This window comes from Tachyglossus aculeatus, chromosome 12 (assembly GCF_015852505.1).
Source record: "Tachyglossus aculeatus isolate mTacAcu1 chromosome 12, mTacAcu1.pri, whole genome shotgun sequence".
Classification (NCBI taxonomy): Eukaryota; Metazoa; Chordata; class Mammalia; order Monotremata; family Tachyglossidae; genus Tachyglossus; species Tachyglossus aculeatus.
In genome coordinates this window covers 43360431-43380779 of record NC_052077.1, presented here as the reverse complement: position 1 = coordinate 43380779, position 20349 = coordinate 43360431, and the positions used below count along the sequence as shown (strand labels likewise).

Sequence of the window (20349 nt, the reverse complement as noted above, 5' to 3'; positions counted from 1 at the left end):
TATGTTGCCGACTTGTACTTCCCAAGCACTTAGTCCAGTGCTCTGCACACAGTAAGCGCTCAATAAATACGATTGAATGAATGAATTGTACTCTCCCAAGCACTTCATAAAGTGCTCTGCACACTGTAAATGCCCGATAAACACCATTCATTTATTCAATCGTATTTAATGAGCGCTTACTGTGTGCAGAGCACTGTACCATCGATTGAGTGATTCTCCAATGTGTTTCCATGGTGGGTGTGGGAGAGAATGCTGTGGACTTTTAGACTGTGAGCCCACTGTTGGGTAGGGACTGTCTCTACATGTTGCCAACTTGTACTTCCCAAGCGCTTAGTACAGTGCCCTGCACACAGTAAGCGCTCAATAAATATGATTGATTGATTGATTGTGGAAAAATGAAGGCATGTCTTTCCCCAGGACCAGGAGGTCGTCAGATGTTCAAAACTCAACAGTGGAGAGCCAAGTGACCCTGGAGATAATAATAATAATAATAATGATGGCATTTATTAAGCGCTTACTATGTGCAAAGCACTGTTCTAAGCGCTGAGCACTGTTCATATATATATGTATATATATGTATATGTATATATGTTTGTACATATTTATGACTCTATTTATTTATTTTACTTTTACATATCTATTCTATTTATTTTATTTTGTTAGTATGTTTGCTTTTGTTCTCTGTCTCCCCCTTTTAGACTGTGAGCCCACTGTTGGGTAGGGACTGTCTCTATATGTTGCCAACTTGTACTTCCCAAGTGCTTAGTACAGTGCTCTGCACACAGTAAGTGCTCAATAAATATGATTGATGATGATGTTCTAAGCGCTGGGCCCTGTTCTAAGCACTAATGAGCTAAGAGGCTCCCAATTCTGCTCCTGGGGTGTGTAGGTAGGTCTGCAAGAGAGTGTGCGGGGAGCCCTGCCTCCCTATTCATTCAATCATATTTACTGAGCGCCTACTGCGTGCAAAGCACTGCACTAAGTGCTTGGGAGAGTACCACAATAAACAGACACATTCCCTGCCCACAATGGGCTTGCAGTCTGGAGGGAGAGAGACAGACATTAATATAAGTAAATATATAAACTGCAGATACGTGTGGGGCTGGGAGGGAGGGAGCCAAGTCAGGGTGGTGCAGAAGGGAGTGGGAGAATAGGAATGGAGGGCGCAGTCAGGGAAGGCCTCTTGGAGGAGATGGGCCTTCAATAAGGCTTTGAAATGGGGGGAAGAGTCATTGTCTGTCAGATATGAGGAGGGAGGGCATTCCAGGCCAGAGGTAGGACGTGGGTGAGAGGGATGAGACTGGGGTACAGAGAGAAGGTTAGCGTCAGAGGAGCAAAGTGTGCAGGATGGGCTGTAGTAGACGTAGCGAGGTGTAGTAGGAGGGGCCAAGGTGACTGAATGTTTTAAAGCCAAAAGTGAGGAATTTTTGTTTGATGCAGAAGTGGCTGGGCGACCACTGGAGGTTTCGGAGGAGTGGGGAAACACGGTCTGAACGTTTCTGCAGGAAAATGATCCAGGGAAGCAGCGTGGCTCAGTGGAAAGAGCCCGGGCTTTGGAGTCAGAGGTCATGGGTTCATATCCCGGCCCCGCCAATTGTCAGCTGGGTGACTTTGGGCAAGTCACTTCACTTCTCTGGGCCTCAGTTCCCTCATCTGTAAAATGGGGATTAAGACTGTGAGGCCCCCTGTGGGACAACCTGATCACCCGGTAACCTCCCCAGCGCTTGGAACAGTGCTTTGCACATAGTAAGCGCTTACCCCCTCGTCCCCCTCTCCATCCCCCCATCTTACCTCCTTCCCTTCCCCACAGCACCTGTATAGATGTATATATGTTTGTACATATTTATTACTCTGTCTATTTATTTATTTTACTTGTACATATCGATTCTATTTATTTTGTTTGGTTAGTATGTTTGGTTTTGTTCTCTGTCTCCCCCTTTTAGACTGTGAGCCCACTGTTGGGTAGGGACTGTCTCTATATGTTGCCAACTTTTTTTTTTTTAACATTTGTTAAGCGCTTACTATGTGCAAAGCACTGTTCTAAGCGCTGGGGAGGGGAAACAAGGTCATGAGGTTGTCCCACGTGGGGCTCACAGTCTTCACCCCCATTTTACAGATGAGGGAACTGAGGCTCGGAGAAGTTAAGTGACTTACCCAAGGTCACACAGCAGACATGTGGCAGAGCCGGGATTCGAACCTCTGATCTCTGACTCCAAAGCCCGGGCTCTCTCCACTGAGTCACGCTGCCAACTTGTACTTCCCAAGCACTTAGTACAGTGCTCTGCACACAGTAAGCGCTCAATAAATATGATTGATTAATAAATGCCATCATCATCATCAGGCAGCAGAGTGAAGTGTGGACTGGAGTGGGGAGAGGCAGAGGCAGGAAGGTCAGCAAGAAGTGCTGATACAGTAATCAAGGCAGGATAGGATAAGTGGTTGGATTAACGTGGTAGCGGTTTGGATGGAGAGCCCACTGTTGGGTAGGGACTGTCTCTATATGTTGCCAACTTGTACTTCCCAAGCGCTTAGTACAGTGCTCTGCACACAGTAGGCGCTCAATAAATACGATTGATGATGATGACGGAGAGTAAGCGGAGGATTTTCGTGAGGTTGTGAAGGTATCCACAAGGAGCTTACAGTCTAGAGGAGGAGACAGACTTTAATATAAATGTCAGATAGGTACGTAAGTGCTCTGGGGCTAAGGGTGGGGTGGGGACTGATCAAAGCCTTTATCTGTCGCATTTTAGACTGTGAGCCCACTGTTGGGTAGAGACTGTCTCTATATGTTGCCAATCTGTACTTCCCAAGCGCTTAGTACAGTGCTCTGCACATAGTAAGCGCTCAATAAGTACGATTGATGATGATGATGATTTTACACGGAAAATAAAAACACCTATAGAAGGTCTTACCTCCCTGCAGGTTTTGACAAAGTTAAAAGCCTGAGCCTGGCGTTGAAAGAGCTTCCAGATAGAGGGGGGATCTTCTGGTCTGGCCAATCTCGGTTTGTATGCCGAGCCCAGTGGATTCCTTTCATAGTGGGCGGCTTGATTTTCAATGCGTTTCAATTTTTCTTCCCACTTTCTCTGCATCGCTCGCGGCTGAAGTAATCGAAGGCCAGATCGTGGTCCTTGGGCTTTGGGGAGCCGGCCCCTGCCCACCTGGATGGAAATTAAGTTAATTAATTCATTCATTCAATCGTATTTATTGAGCGCTTGCTGTGTGCAGAGCACTGTACTAAGCGCTTGGGAAGTACAAGTTGGCAACATCTAGAGACGGTCCCTACCCAACAGCAGGTTCACAGTCTAGAAGGGGGAGACAGATAACAAAATATATTAACAAAGTAAAATAAATAGAATAGTAAATGGGTACTCAGGGAGGTAACCAGGACTGTGTCCGACCTGATTAACTTTAGCTTTAATTCTATTTGTTCTGACGACTTGACACCTGTCCACATGTTTTGTTTTGTTGTCTGTCTCCCTCTTCTAGACTGTGATATGTTGCCAATTTGTACTTCCCAAGCGCTTAGTACAGTGCTCTGCACATAATAAGCGCTCAATAAATACGATTGATGATGATGATGATGTGAGCCCGCTGTTGGGTAGGGACTGTATATGTTGCCGACTTGTACTTCCCAAGCGCTTAGTACAGTGCTCTGCACACAGTAAGCGCTCAATAAATACGATTGAATGAATAAATGAATGAATTTGTACCAACCCCAGCGCTTAGAACAGTGCTTGCCACAAGGTAAGCGCCTAACGAATACTGCAATTATTATTAATTACTAAGGTGCAGCCAGAGACGTCACAAAGAAAAGGGATGGGCAGATCTTCCCAAATCAATCAATCAATCAATCCATCGTATTTATTGAGCGCTTACTGTGTGCAGAGTACTGTACTAAGCGCTTGGAAAGTACAAGTTGGCAACATCTAGAGACAGTCCCTACCCAACAGTGGGCTCACAGTCTAAAAGGGGGAGACAGAGAACAAAACCAAACATACTAACAAAATAAAATAAATAGAATAGACATGTACAAGTAAAATAGAGTAATAAATATGTACAGACATATATACATATATATACAGGTGATGTGGGGAAGGGAAGGAAGCGTCCATGTACATAGCCATTATTTATTTATTTATATTAATGTCTGTCTTCCCCTCTATTAAACATTAATCTGTGGTCTGATAGACCAGCCCGCCAGACTGTGTGAGCGTGTTCACGACCGCAGTACAGCTCCTCTCCAGTCTCCTCTAGACTGTACGCCCGTTGTGGGCAGGGAATGTGTCTGTTTATTCATTCATTCGATCATATTTATTGAGCGCTTAATGCGGTACAATGTATTGTCCTCTCCCAAGCGCTTAGTACAGTGATCTGCACACAGTAAGCGCTCAATAAATACGATTGAGATCCCTGGCTATCTCCCGTAAGTGACCCCAGAGGCTCAGGAGCAATGAGGCCCCAAAAAGGGCAGTCGCCACGTGTAAGTGCGGCGGTAGTACGGTGTGAAACACTTAGCATGGTGTTCTTTTTAAGGTAAGTGATCAAGAAATACCATTTATTGAATATTGATTATGACTACGTGCAGGGGTCTGTGGAGATTAGAGAAGCAGCGTGGCATAGTGGAAAGAGCTCGGGCTTGGGAGTCAGAGGTTGTGGGTTCTAATCCCGGCTCTGCCACTTGTCAGCTGTGTGACTTTGGGCAAGTCACTTCACTTCTCTGGGCCTCAGTTCCCTCATCTGGAAAATGGGGATGAATGAATGAATGAATCAATCAATAATAATAATAATAATAATGGCATTTATTAATCATTATTATTATTATCATTATTATTATTATTATTATTAAGCGCTTACTATGTGCAAAGCACTGCTCTAAGCACTGGGGAGGTTACAAGGTGATCAGGTTGTCCCACAGTGGGCTCACAGTCTTCATCCCCTTTTTACAGATGAGGTAACTGAGGCCCAGAGAAGTTAAGTGACTAGCCCAAGGTCACACAGCTGACAAGTGGCGGAGCTGGGATTTGAACCCATGACCTCTGACTCCAAAGCCCGGGCTCTTTCCACTGAGCCACGCTGCTGCAATCAATCAATCAATCGTATTTATTGAGCGCTTACTGTGTGCAGAGCACTGTACTAAGCGCTTGGGAAGTCCAAGTCGGCAACATCTAGAGACGGTCCCTACCCAACAGTGGGCTCACAGTCTAGAAGGGGGAGACAGACAACAAAACAAAACATATTAACAAAATAAAATAAATAGAATAGATATGTACAAGTAAAATAAATAAATAAATAGAGTAATAAATATGTACAAACATACATACACAGTCTTCCGAGAAGTGGGCGTGTTGGGTTCCAGGATTTGGGAGAGGATGGAGCAGCTGGAGTTTGGGTTCCGCTCTATCACATTCCTCCTCCCGCTATTTGGAGAAACAATTTCGGCTACTGGTAAAAAATACCATTACATTCATTCATTCATTCATTTAATCGTATTTATTGAGCGCTCACTGTGTGCAGAGCACTGTACTAAGCGCTTGGGAAGTCCAAGTCGGCAACATCTAGAGACGGTCCCTACCCAACAGTGGGCTCACAGTCTAGAAGGGGGAGACAGAGAACAAAACAAAACATATTAACAAAACAAAATAAATAGAATAGATATGTACAAGTAAAATAAATAAATAAATAGAGTAATAAATATGCACAAACATACATACACAGTCTTCCGAGAAGTAGGCGTGTTGGATTCCAGGATTTGGGAGAGGATAGAGCAGCTGGAGTTTGGGTTCCGCTCTATCACATTCCTCCTCCGGCCATTTGGAGAAACAATTTCGGCTACTGGTAAAAAATACCATTACAGTCATTCATTCATTCATTCAATCGTATTTATTGAGCGCTTACTGTGTGCAGAGCACTGTACTAAGCGCTTGGGAAGTCCAAGTCAGCAACATATAGAGACGGTCCCTACCCAACAGTGGGCTCACAGTCTAGAAGGGGGAGACAGACAACAAAACAAAACATATTAACAAAATAAAATAAATAGAATAGATATGTACAAGTAAAATAAATAGAGTAATAAATATGTACAAACATATATACACAGTCTTCCGAGAAGTGGGCGTGTTGGGTTCCAGGATTTAGGAGAGGATGGAGCAGCTGGAGTTTGGATTCCGCTCTATCACGTTCCTCCTCCGGCATTTGGAGAAACAATTTCAGCTACTGGTAAAAAATACCATTACATTCATTCATTCATTTAATCGTATTTATTGAGCGCTTACTGTGTGCAGAGCACTGTACTAAGCGCTTGGGAAGTCCAAGTCGGCAACATATAGAGACGGTCCCTACCCAACAGTGGGCTCACGGTCGAGAAGGGGGAGACAGACAACAAAACAACACATATTAACAAAATAAAATCTGCGTGCCCGCCTTCCCAGCTGTAGTAAGAGTAGTTACTGACAATTCTCGGATCGCAACTGTTCAGATTCCTTTCCATATTCGGTCCACGGTGATTCCGGACTCTTTAAAAGCCCGCATTTGCTGGGTGTTGAGTTCCCCATTTGGAGGCTGAAATGGTATTTCAAGCCTGGCAACTGTTCTAGAATAATTCAGTCCCCTGGGTGCGGGCTGTGGGTTTTATATAATAATGATAATAATAATAATAATGGCATTAAATTAAGCGCTTACTATGTGCAAAGCACTGCTCTAAGCCCTGGGGAGGTTACAGGGTGATCAGGTTGTCCCACGGGGGGCTCACAGTCCCAATCCCTATTTTACAGATGAGGGAACTGAGGCACAGAAAAGTGAAGTGACTTGCCCAAAGTCACCCAGCTGCCAATTGGCAGAGCCGGGATTTGAACCCATGACCTCTGACTCCAAAGCCCATGCTCTTCTCCACTGAGCCACGCTGACGGGAACTGTATCCAACCTGATTATTTTTTACCTACTTTAGTGTTTAATCAATCAGTCAATCAATCCATCAATCGTATTCATTGAGCGCTTACTGGGTGCAGAGCACTGGACTAAGCGCTTGGGAAGTCCAAGTTGGCAACATCTAGAGACGGTCCCTACCCAACAGCAGGCTCACAGTCTAGAAGGGGGAGACAGAGAATAAAACCAAACATATTAACAAAATAAAATAAACAGAATAGATATGTACAAGTAAAATAAATAAATAATAAATAGAGTAATAATAATAATAATGATGGCATTTATTAAGCGCTTACTATGTGCAAAGCACTGTTCTAAGCGCTGGGGAGGTTACAAGGTGATCAGGTTGTCCCACGGGGGGCTCACGGTCTTAATCACCATTTTACAGATGAGGTAAATGAGGCACAAAGAAGTGAAGTGACTTGCCCAAAGTCACACAGCTGACAATTGGTGGAGCCGGGATTCGAACCCATGAACTCTGACTCCAAATCCCGGGCTCTTTCCGCTGAGCCACGCTGCTTTGGCACACAGGAAGCGCTCAATAAATATAACTGAATGAATGAATCTATAATTCTGTTATTTATATTGATGCTATTGACACCTGTCTACTTTTGTTTTGTTTTGTTGTCTGTTTCTAGACTGGGAGCCCGTTGGTGGGTAGGAATATGTTGCCAACGTGTACTTCCCAAGCGCTTAGTACAGTGCTCTGCACACAGTAAGCGCTCAATAAATACGATTGATGATGATGATGATGAACCTTCTCTATCTGTTGCCGATTTGTACTTCCCAAGCGCTTAGTACAGTGCCCTGCGCACAGTAAGCGCTCAATAAATACGACTGAATGAATGAATTGCTAACTGTTGAACTGTACTCTCCCCCAAGCGCCTAATCCAGTGCTCTGCACATAGTAAACGCTCAATAAATACCATTGATTGTTGAGGAAATTAAGGCAAACCTCATGGCACAGGAGGCGGAAGGTCACGGGTTCTAATCCCGGCTCTGCCTCTTGTCTTATTATTATTATTATTGTCTGCTGTTTGGCCTTGGGCACGTCACTTAACTTCCCTCTGCTTGACGACCTTGTATAATAATAATGGCATTTATTAAGCGCTTACTATGCGCAAAGCACTGTTCTAAGCGCTGGGGAGGTTACAAAGTGATCAGGTTGTCCCACATGGGGCTCACAGTCTTAATCCCCATTTTACAGATGAGGTAACTGTGAGGCCCAGAGAAGTTAAGTGACTTACCCAAAGTCACACAGCTGACAAGTGGCGGAGCCGGGATTTGAACCCATGACCTCTGACTCCAAAGCCTGGGCTCTTTCCACTGAGCCACGCTGCTTCCCCAATCTTCCCCAGCACTTGGAACAGTGCTTGGCACATAGTTAAGTGCTTAACAAATACTATAATTATTATTATTAATCCCGGCTCCACCACACGTCTGCTGTGTGACCTTGGGCAAGTCACTTCCCTTCTCTGGGCCTCAGTTCCCTCATCTGAAAATGGGGATTAAGACTGTGAGCCCCACATGGGACAAGCTGCTGACTTTGTATCTTCCCCAGTGCTTAGAACAGTGCTTGGCACGTAGTAAGCGCTTAACTAATACCATTATTAGTATCATCATTATTTTATTAATCCTGGCTCCACCACACGTCTGCTGTGTGACCTCGGGCAAGTCACTTCACTTCTCTGTGCCTCAATTCCCTCATCTGAAGATGGGGATTAAGACTGTGAGGCCCAAGTGGAACAAACTGCTGACCTTGTATCTGCCCCAGCGCTTAGAACAGTGCTTGGCACATAGTAACCGCTTAACAAATATCGTTATCATTGTTATTATTATTGTTATTAATCCCGGCTCTGCCACGTCTCCTGTGTGATTTTGGGCAAGTCACTTAACTTCTCTGTGCCTCAGTTCCCTCATCTGTAAAATGGGGATGAAGAACGTGAGCCCCACGAGGCACAATCTGCTGACCTTGTATAATAATAATAATAATAATAATAATAATAATGATGGCATTTATTAATCTACCCCAAGCATTTAGAATGTGCTTGGCCCATAGTAACCGCTTAACAAATACCATTATCATTGTTATTATTATTGTTATTAATCCCGGCTCTGCTACACGTCTGCTGTGTGATTTTGGGCAAGTCACTTAGCTTCTCTGGGCCTCAGTTCCCCCATCTGTAAAATGGGGATGAAGACTGTGAGCCCCAAGTGGGACAACCTGCTGACCTTGTATCTGCCCCAGTGCTCTTAGAACAATGCAGGGCACATACTAACTGCTTATCAAATACCATCATTATTCTTAGCATTAATCCCAGCTCCACCACGTCTGCTGTGTGACTTTGGGTAAGTCACTTCACTTCTCTGTGGCTCAGCGACCTCATCTGTAAAATGGGGATGAAGACTGTGCGCCCCACGTGGGAAGCCCGGGGTCGAAGCCCCCCCCTTTCATAATAATAATAATAACAATAATAATAATGATGCTTCATTCATTCAATCGTGTTTATAAATAATAATAATAATTGCATTTATGAAGCGCTTACTATGTGCCAAGCACCATTCTGAGCACTGGGGAGGTTACATTGAGTGCTTACTGTGTGCAGAGCACTGGACTAAGCGCTTGGGAAGTACAAGTTGGTAATAATAATAATAATAATAATAATGGCATTTATTAAGCGCTTACTCTGTGCAAAGCACTGTTCTAAGCGCTGGGGAGGTTACAAGGTGATCGGGTTGTCCCTCGGGGGGCTTTTCCCCTGGGCTGTGAGGTGAGGTGAGGTGATGGCAGCCATCTCCCCCTCCGCCTTACCTCCTTCCCCTCCCCACAGCACCTGTATATATGTATATATGTTTGTACGGATTTATTACTCTATTTATTGATTTTATTTGTACTTTATTCTATTTATTTTATTTGGTTAATATGTTTTATTGTCCGTCTCCTCCTTCTAGACTGTGAGCCCGCTGTTGGGTAGGGACCGTCTCTAGATGTGGCCGACTTGGACTTCCCAAGCGCTTAGTCCAGCGCTCTGCACACAGGAAGCGCTCAATAAATACGACTGAATGAATGAATGAGTGAATCCTTCCCCACAGCCCCCTCCTTCCCCTCCCCACAGCACCTGTATATATGGATATATGTTTGTACATATATCCGGGTCGAAGCAGACCCGAAGCGGACTCCAGGAGGCCTTCCCAGACTGAGCCCCTTCCTTCCTCTCCCCCTCGTCCCCCTCTCCATCCCCCCCGCATCTAACCTCCTTCCCTTCCCCACAGCACCTGTATATATGTATATATGTTTGTACATATTTATTACTCTATTTATTTATTTATTTATTTTACTTGTACATATCTATCCTATTTATTTTATTTTGTTAGCATGTTTGGTTTTGTTCTTTGTCTCTGTCCCCTTTTAGACTGTGAGCCCACTGTTGGGTAGGGACTGTATATGTTGCCAATTTGTACTTCCCAAGCGCTTAGTACAGTGCTCTGCACATAGTAAGCGCTCAATACGATTGATGATGATGATGATGTACATATTTATTATTCTATTTATTTATTTTACTTGTACATATCTATTCTATTTATTTTATTTGGTTAGTATGTTTTGGTTTTGTTCTCTGTCTCCCCCTTCTAGACTGTGAGCCCGCTGTTGGGTAGGGACCGTCTCTAGATGTTGCCAACTTGGACTTCCCAAGCGCTTAGTCCAGTGCTCTGCACACAGTAAGCGCTCAATAAATATGATTGATTGATTGGCTATCTCTATATGTTGCCAACTTGTACTTCCCAAGCGCTTAGTCCAGTGCTCTGCACACAGTAAGCGCTCAATAAATACGACTGAATGAATGAGTGAATCCTTCCCCACAGCCCCCTCCTTCCCCTCCCCACAGCACCTGTATATATGTATATACGTTTGTATATATTTATTATTCTATTTATTTATTTATTTTACTTGTACATCTCTATTCTATTTATTTTATTTTGTTAGTATGTTTTGGTTTTGTTGTCTGTCTCCCCCTTCTAGACTGTGAGCCCGCTGTTGGGTAGGGACCGTCTCTAGATGTTGCCAACTTGGACTTCCCAAGCGCTTAGTCCAGTGCTCTGCACACAGTAAGCGCTCAATAAATACGATTGACTGATTGATTGAAGGCCCTACTGAGAGCTCACCTCCTCCAGGAGGCCTTCCCTTGCCGCTCCCGGAAGGCTCCTCTCCTCAGAGCGCCGCCATTGACGCCCGTGACTCCGTTCCCGAGAGGCCCGGCCGCCCACCCTCCCGCCATCTCAGCGCCCCCACGGACGCCCCGCCTGCTTCCACCCCCCCCACTTCGGAGGCCTTCCGTAAAGTGCCCCTCATCCCCCCCCCCTTCCCGGTCCGGTCCTGACTGACTCTACCCCCGCCCGCCCCCAGGTAAAAAGCCCTTGTTAGCACCTTGTTCGCACCATGTTACATGTTACATTAACGACAACCTCATTCACACCTCCTCAGCCCTCCCATGCTAGTTGACTGTTCGCTCCCCTCCCCAGGTATCTCTGCTCCCTGACCCCCCTTAACTGGCCCACCCTACTCCAGCTCTTAATAGTTTGTATCTGCTCTCTGTGGCATCATTGTTTGCCAATTCTATTATTGCCATAGCATATTGATTGCTCAACTACACCCTGTGATGCCATCGCCTACTTTTATCATTGCTACTGTTTTATTGCTTCTGCATCTCAATTGTTAACCCCCCACTGTACTGTCACTCGCCCTGCTGACCTCACCATGAACTTTCAGTTCCCTTGCTCCCAACTGCCATTCCCATTCCTCACCTTCCCCTTCCCCTCTCCCACCCAGCTGTTTCCCTCCCTCTCACCCACCAAGACCGCTCCCCCTCAACCCCTACCAAGGATTCCTCTGTACCAGCGCAGGTCCTCTGCTTCTCCCTCCCGACCCCCCTCCTCCCCTTCTCCCCGCCCCCACCCCATCCCAGTTCTCCTTTCCCATCGCCACCCCCCCTTCCCACTCTCCCCGCCCAGGCCCCCGCCAACTCATCCCAATCCAAACCCTCCCCACCCCTCGCACCCTTCCCCCTCCCTCCCCACCCTCGACAGCTGATGCCAAGTGTGGCCTCTGGAACCCCCGCTCCGTTTTAAGTAAGATTCCTTTCATCCTGGACCTTTTCCTTTCCAGTTCTCTACTCCTCCTCGCCCTAACTGAAACATGGCTGTCGTCGGACGACACGGTCTCTTCTGCTGCTCTCTGCAGTGCAGGCCTCTTCTTCTCCCACTCCCCCAGACTCACTGGAAAAGGAGGAGGTGTCGGTTTCCTTCTCGCCCCCCAATGTCGCTTTCGCACTATCCCTCCTCCCCCTTCCCTTTCCTTCCCCTCCTTTGAAGCCCACATTATTCGCCTCTACCACCCCCTCCAGATTCTTGTAGCCGTCATCTACCGCCCTCCGGGCCCCACTTCCAACTTCTTTAACGACTTTGACCCCTTCCTCACATTCCTTCTCTCCTTCTCCATGCCCACTCTGATCCTTGGAGACTTCAATATCCACATGGATATCCCTAACGACTCCTCTGCCGCCCGCCTTCTATCTCTCCTTGACGCTGCCAACCTCTTCCTCCACCCCACCTCACCCACTCACCAACTTGGTCATACCCTCGACCTCATCATCTCCTACCGCTGCACTGTGTCCACCCTCACCAACTCTGTGATCCCTCTCTCTGATCATAATCTTCTCACCTGCCTCCTCACTCACACTCCTTTCCCCTGTAAATCCGTATTACTCCCTCACAGAGATCTCCGCTCTCTGGACCCCACCCATCTTTCGGAACGCCTCACACCCCACCTCGCCGCCCTCTCCTCTCTACCCAGTCTTGATGATCAGATTACTGCTCTCAACTCTACCCTTTCTACTCAGCTAGACTCGCTCGCTCCCCTTTCCCTTCGCCGCTCTCGCACCACTAACCCACAGCCCTGGATCACTGCCACTGTCCGCCTCCTTCGCTCTTATGCTCGAGCTGCCGAACGCTGCTGGCGAAAGTCTAAACACCATGCCAACCTCGTTCACTTCAAGTTTATCCTTTCCTGCCTTAACTCAGCCCTCTCTTCTGCCAGACAAAACTATTTCTCCTCCCTTATTGACACCCATGCCCATCACCCCCCGCCAGCTCTTCCGTACATTCAACTCCCTTCTCAGGCCCCCGGTTCCTCCCCCTCCTCCTTCCCTCACCCCCAACGATCTGGCCTCCTACTTCATTAACAAAATTAAATCCATCAGGTCCGACCTCCCCAAAGTCTCTTCCCCCCTTTCTCCAACCCCCCGGCTCTCAACATTCTCTGCTACTCTCCCATCCTTCCCAGCGGTATCCTCAGAGGAACTCTCCTCCCTCCTCTCAAGTGCTACTCCGGCCACCTGTGCTTCTGACCCCATTCCCTCTCATCTTATGAAATCTCTCGCTCCATCCCTTCTCCCCTCCTTAACTTCCATCTTCAACCGCTCACTCTCCACTGGTTCCTTCCCCTCTGCCTTCAAACATGCCCATGTCTCTCCCATCCTAAAAAAACCCTCTCTTGACCCCACCTCACCTTCTAGTTATCGCCCCATATCCCTCCTACCATTCCTTTCCAAACTCCTTGAACGAGTTGTCTACACGCGCTGCCTAGAATTCCTCAACAACAACTCTCTCCTCGACCCCCTCCAGTCTGGCTTCCGTCCCCTTCATTCCACGGAAACTGCGCTCTCAAAGGTCACCAATGACCTCCTGCTTGCCAAATCCAACGGCTCATACTCTGTCCTAATCCTCCTCGACCTCTCAGCTGCCTTTGACACTGTGGACCACCCCCTTCTCCTCAACACGTTATCTGACCTTGGCTTCACAGACTCCGTCCTCTCCTGGTTCTCCTCTTATCTCTCCGGTCGTTCTTTCTCAGTCTCTTTTGCAGGCTCCTCCTCCCCCTCCCATCCTCTTACTGTGGGAGTTCCCCAAGGTTCAGTGCTTGGTCCCCTTCTGTTCTCAATCTACACTCACTCCCTTGGTGACCTCATTCGCTCCCACGGCTTCAACTATCACCTCTACGCTGATGACACCCAGATCTACATCTCTGCCCCTGCTCTCTCCCCCTCCCTCCAGGCTCGCATCTCCTCCTGCCTTCAGGACATCTCCATCTGGATGTCCGCCCGCCACCTAAAGCTCAACATGTCGAAGACTGAGCTCCTTGTCTTCCCTCCCAAACCTTGTCCTCTCCCTGACTTTCCCATCTCTGTTGACGGCACTACCATCCTTCCCGTCTCACAAGCCCGCAACCTTGGTGTCATCCTCGACTCCGCTCTCCCATTCACCCCTCACATCCAAGCCGTGACCAAAACCTGCCGGTCTCAGCTCCGCAACATTGCCAAGATCCGCCCTTTCCTCTCCATCCAAACCGCTACCCTGCTAATTCAAGCTCTCATCCTATCCCGTCTGGACTACTGCACTAGCCTTCTCTCTGATCTCCCATCCTCGTGTCTCTCTCCACTTCAATCCATACTTCATGCTGCTGCCCGGATTATCTTTGTCCAGAAACGCTCTGGACATATCACTCCCCTCCTCAAAAACCTCCAATGGCTACCGATCAATCTGCGCATCAGGCAGAGACTCCTCACCCTGGGCTTCAAGGCTGTCCATCCCCTGGCCCCCTCCTACCTCCCCTCCCTTCTCTCCTTCTACTGCCCAGCCCGCACCCTCCGCTCCTCCACCACTAATCTCCTCACTGTACCTCGCTCTCGCCTGTCCCGCCATCGACCCCCGGCCCACGTCATCCCCCGGGCCTGGAATGCCCTCCCTCTGCCCATCCGCCAAGCTAGCTCTCTTCCTCCCTTCAAGGCCCTGCTGAGAGCTCACCTCCTCCAGGAGGCCTTCCCAGATTGAGCCCCTTCTTTCCTCTCCCCCTCGTCCCCCTCTCCATCCCCCCGCCTTACCGCCTTCCCCTCCCCACAGCACCTGTATATATGTATATATGGTTGTACATATTTATTACTCTGTTTATTTATTTATTTATTTATTTTACTTGTACATTTCTATCCTACTTATTTTATTTTGTTGGTATGTTTGGTTCTGTTCTCTGTCTCCCCCTTTTAGACTGTGAGCCCACTATCGGGTAGGGACTGTCTCTATGTGATGCCAATTTGTACTTCCCAAGCGCTTAGTACAGTGCTCTGAACATAGTAAGCGCTCAATAAATACGATTGATTGATTGATTGATTGATTCCCAGACTGAGCCCCTTGCTTCCTCTCCCCCTCGTCCCCCCCTCCATCCCCCATCTAACCTCCTTCCCTTCCCCACAGCACCTGTATATATGTATATATGTTTGTACAGATTTATTACTCTATTTATTTACTTATTTTACTTGTCCATATCTAGTCTATTTATTTTATTTTGTTAGTATGTTTGGTTTTGTTCTCCGTCTCCCCCTTTTAGACTGTGAGCCCACTGTGGGGTAGGGACTGTCTCTAGATGTTGCCAACTTGGACTACCCAAGCGCTTAGTCCAGTGCTCTGCACACAGTAAGCGCTCAATAAATACGATTGATGATGATGATGATATCTATTCTATTTATTTTATTTTGTTAATATGTTTGGTTTTGTTCTCTGTCTCCCCCTTTTAGACTGTGAGCCCGCTGTTGGGTAGGGACCGTCTCTAGATGTTGCCAACTTGGACTTCCCAAGCGCTTAGCACAGTGCTCTGCCAACAGTAGGCGCTCAGTAAATAGGACTGAATGAATGAATGAGTGAATCGCCTCAGGGCACGAGGCCCCGCCTCACGGTTGGCGCGCAAACCGGCCTCCGCTTCCGGCCGGCGGCGCGCGCGCAGGGGGCGGGGAAAGGGGCGGGGCTTGGCGGGGAAAGGGGCGGGGCTTGGGCCGCGCCGTGGCTCTTCCTCCCTCCCCCCGCGGCTGGGGAGCTGAGAGCGGAGCACCGCGGAGCGGGTGGGCGGGAGGGCCCGGAGCGGACTCCCAGTGGATCCGGAGCGGACTCGGTGCTGATCCGAAGTGGACTCCCAGCGGACCCGGAGCGGACTCCGGGCGGACCCAGGTTGGACCCGGAGCGGATTCGAAGCGGACCCGGATTGGAGTCGAAGCGGACCCGAAGCGGATCCGAAGCGGACCCGGAGCGGATCCGAAGCACACCCGGAGCGGATCCGAAGCGGACCCGGAGCGGATCCGAAGCATACCCGGAGCGGACTCAAAGCGGACCCGGATTGGACTCTAAGCGGACCCTGAGAGGACCCGGAGCGGACTCCAAGAGGATCCGGAGCGGACTAGAAGCGGACTCCCAGCGGACCCGGAGCGGACTGCGAGCGGACCCGGAGTGGACTCGGAGCTGACCTGGAGTGGACTCCAAGAGGACCCGGAGTGGACTCAGAGCTGACCTGGAGTGGACTCCAAGAGGACCCGAAGCGGATTCGGAGCTGACCCGGATTGGACTCCGAACTGACCCGAATTGGACCCGGAGCGGACTCGGTGCTGACCCGGAGTGGACTCCGAGCTGATCCGGATTGGACTCGAAGCGGACCCGGAGTGGACTCGAAGCGGACCCGGAGTGGACTCCAAGAGGACCCGGAGCGGACTCGGTGCTGACCCGGATTGGACTCAGAGCGGACCCGGAGCGGACTGGGTGCTGACCCGGAGTGGACTTTGAGCGGACCCGGATTGGACTCCAAGAGGACCCGGAGCGGACTCGGTGCTGACCCGGATTGGACTCAGAGCTGACCCGGAGTGGACTCCGAGCGGACCCGGATTGGACTCGAAGCGGACCCGGAGTGGACTCCAAGAGGACCCGGAGCGGACTCGGTGCTGACCCGGATTGGACTCAGAGCGGACCCGGAGCGGACTCGGTGCTGACCCGGAGTGGACTTTGAGCGGACCCGGATTGGACTCCAAGAGGACCCGGAGCGGACTCGGTGCTGACCCGGATTGGACTCAGAGCTGACCCGGAGTGGACTCCGAGCGGACCCGGATTGGACTCGAAGCGAACCCGGAGCGGACTCCGTGAGGACCCGGAGCGGACTCGGTGCTGACCCGGATTGGACTCAGAGCTGACCCGGAGTGGACTTCGAGCGGACCCGGAGCGGACTCGTAGTGGACGCCGAGAGGACCCGGAGCGGACTTCGAGTGGACCCGGAGCGGATTCGGAGCGTCCGGCGGGTCGGTGAGTGTCCTGGCTTCCCGCGTGTCCCATCCCATCCCCGCCCCCCGCTTTGTTCCCGAATTGCACTTTCCAGGCGCTTAGTACAGTGCCCCGCACGCAGTAAGCCCTAGTTGTTGCCGAATTGCACTTTCCAGGCGCTTAGTACAGTGCCCCGCACCCAGTAAGCCCTAGTTGTTGCCGAATTGCACTTTCCAAGCGCTTAGTACAGTGCCCCGCACGCAGTAAACCCTAGTTGTTGCCGAATTGCACTTTCCAAGCGCTCAGTACAGTGCTCCGCACGCAATAAACCCTAGTTGTTGCCGAATTGCACTTTCCAGGCGCTTAGTAATCAATCAATCAATCAATCAATCGTATTTATTGAGCGCTTACTGTGTGCAGAGCACTGTACTAAGCGCTTGGGAAGTACAATGCTTCCCAAGTACTGTGCTCCGCACGCAGTAAACCCTCGTTGTTGCCGAATTGCACTTTCCAAGCGCTTAGTACAGTGCCCCGCACCCAGTAAGCCCTAGTTGTTGCCGAATTGCACTTTCCAAGCGCTTAGTACAGTGCCCCGCACGCAATAAACCCTAGTTGTTGCCGAATTGCACTTTCCAAGCGCTTAGCACAGTGCTCCGCACCCAGTAAGCCTTAGTTGTTGCCGAATTGCACTTTCCAAGCGCTTAGTACAGTGCCCCGCACGCAGTAAACCCTAGTTGTTGCCGAATTGCACTTTCCAAGCGCTTAGCACAGTGCCCCGCACGCAATAAACCCTAGTTGTTGCCGAATTGCACTTTCCAAGCGCTCAGTACAGTGCTCCGCACCCAGTAAGCCCTAGTTGTTGCCGCATTGCACTTTCCAAGCGCTTAGTACAGTGCCCCGCACGCAGTAAACCCTAGTTGTTGCCGAATTGCACTTTCCAGGCGCTTAGTAATCAATCAATCAATCAATCGTATTTATTGAGCGCTTACTGTGTGCAGAGCACTGTACTAAGCGCTTGGGAAGTGCAATGCTTCCCTAGTACAATGCTTCGCACACAGTAAACCCTATTTGTTGCCAAATTGCACTTTCCAAGCGCTTAGTACAGTGCTCCTCACGCAGTAAGCCCTATTTGTTGTCGAATTGCACTTTCCAAGCGCTTAGTACAGTGCCCCGCACGCAGTAAACCCTAGTTGTTGCCGAATTGCACTTTCCAGGCGCTTAGTATTAATCAATCAATCAATCAATCATATTTATTGAGCAATTACTGTGTGCAGAGCACTGTACTAAGCGCTTGGGAAGTACAATGCTTCCCAAGTACAGTGCTCCGCACGCAGTAAACCCTCGTTGTTGCCGAATTACACTTTCCAAGCGCTTAGTACAGTGCCCCGCACGCAGTAAACCCTAGTTGTTGCCGAATTGCACTTTCCAGGCGCTTAGTATTAATCAATCAATCAATCAATCATATTTATTGAGCAATTACTGTGTGCAGAGCACTGTACTAAGCGCTTGGGAAGTACAATGCTTCCCAAGTACAGTGCTCCGCACGCAGTAAACCCTCGTTGTTGCCGAATTACACTTTCCAAGCGCTTAGTACAGTGCCCCGCACCCAGTAAACCCTAGTTGTTGCCGAATTGCACTTTCCAGGCGCTTAGTAATCAATCAATCAATCGTATTTATTGAGCGCTTACTGTGTGCAGAGCACTGTACTAAGCGCTTGGGAAGTACAATGCTTCCCAAGTACAGTGCTCCGCACGCAGTAAACCCTCGTTGTTGCCGAATTGCACTTTCCAAGCGCTTAGTACAGTGCCCCGCACGTAGTAAACCCTAGTTGTTGCCGCATTGCACTTTCCAAGCGCTTAGTACAGTGCTCCGCACGCAGTAAGCCCTAGTTGTTGCCGAATTGCACTTTCCAAGCGCTTAGTACAGTGCTCCGCACCCAGTAAGCCCTAGTTGTTGCCGAATTGCACTTTCCAAGCGCTTAGCACAGTGCTCCGCACCCAGTAAACCCTAGTTGTTGCCGAATTGCACTTTCCAAGCGCTTAGTACAGAGCTCCGCTCACAGTAAGCCCTATTTGTTGCCGAATTGCACTTTCCAAGCGCTTAGTACAGTGCCCCGCACCCAGTAAGCCCTAGTTGTTGCCGAATTGCACTTTCCAAGCGCTTAGTACAGTGCCCCGCACGCAGTAAACCCTAGTTGTTGCCGAATTGCACTTTCCAAGCGCTCAGTACAGTGCTCCGCACGCAATAAACCCTAGTTGTTGCCGAATTGCACTTTCCAGGCGCTTAGTAATCAATCAATCAATCAATCAATCGTATTTATTGAGCGCTTACTGTGTGCAGAGCACTGTACTAAGCGCTTGGGAAGTACAATGCTTCCCAAGTACTGTGCTCCGCACGCAGTAAACCCTCGTTGTTGCCGAATTGCACTTTCCAAGCGCTTAGTACAGTGCCCCGCACCCAGTAAGCCCTAGTTGTTGCCGAATTGCACTTTCCAAGCGCTTAGTACAGTGCCCCGCACGCAGTAAACCCTAGTTGTTGCCGAATTGCACTTTCCAAGCGCTTAGCACAGTGCTCCGCACCCAGTAAACCCTAGTTGTTGCCGAATTGCACTTTCCAAGCGCTTAGTACAGTGCCCCGCACGCAGTAAACCCTAGTTGTTGCCGAATTGCACTTTCCAAGCGCTTAGCACAGTGCCCCGCACGCAATAAACCCTAGTTGTTGCCGAATTGCACTTTCCAAGCGCTCAGTACAGTGCTCCGCACCCAGTAAGCCCTAGTTGTTGCCGCATTGCACTTTCCAAGCGCTTAGTACAGTGCCCCGCACGCAGTAAACCCTAGTTGTTGCCGAATTGCACTTTCCAGGCGCTTAGTAATCAATCAATCAATCAATCGTATTTATTGAGCGCTTACTGTGTGCAGAGCACTGTACTAAGCGCTTGGGAAGTGCAATGCTTCCCTAGTACAATGCTTCGCACACAGTAAACCCTATTTGTTGCCAAATTGCACTTTCCAAGCGCTTAGTACAGTGCTCCTCACGCAGTAAGCCCTATTTGTTGTCGAATTGCACTTTCCAAGCGCTTAGTACAGTGCCCCGCACGCAGTAAACCCTAGTTGTTGCCGAATTGCACTTTCCAGGCGCTTAGTATTAATCAATCAATCAATCAATCATATTTATTGAGCAATTACTGTGTGCAGAGCACTGTACTAAGCGCTTGGGAAGTACAATGCTTCCCAAGTACAGTGCTCCGCACGCAGTAAACCCTCGTTGTTGCCGAATTACACTTTCCAAGCGCTTAGTACA

General features: G+C 49.0%; 2 protein-coding genes across 2 annotated transcripts in view; one reads left to right on the top strand and one right to left on the bottom strand.

Annotated features, from left to right (window-relative positions):
- The window catches only part of PRIMPOL (primase and DNA directed polymerase), a 51194-nt gene extending 34667 nt beyond the window's left edge, over positions 1–16527 (bottom strand). Inside the window, exons 1-4 of the mRNA XM_038755297.1 lie at positions 16269–16527; positions 6093–6216; positions 5711–5835; positions 2913–3161 (exon numbers count right to left, since the gene is read on the bottom strand). Coding sequence (XP_038611225.1) covers positions 2913–3161; positions 5711–5835; positions 6093–6195 — 477 coding nt within the window. The 5' untranslated portion in view covers positions 6196–6216; positions 16269–16527. The remainder of the gene's footprint in view (positions 1–2912; positions 3162–5710; positions 5836–6092; positions 6217–16268) is intronic.
- A 436-nt stretch (positions 16528–16963) lies between these two features.
- Positions 16964–20349, top strand: part of CASP3 (caspase 3) — a 36174-nt gene continuing 32788 nt past the window's right edge. The window contains exon 1 of the mRNA XM_038755248.1: positions 16964–17091. The gene's annotated coding sequence lies outside the window, so the exon portion shown is untranslated. The remainder of the gene's footprint in view (positions 17092–20349) is intronic.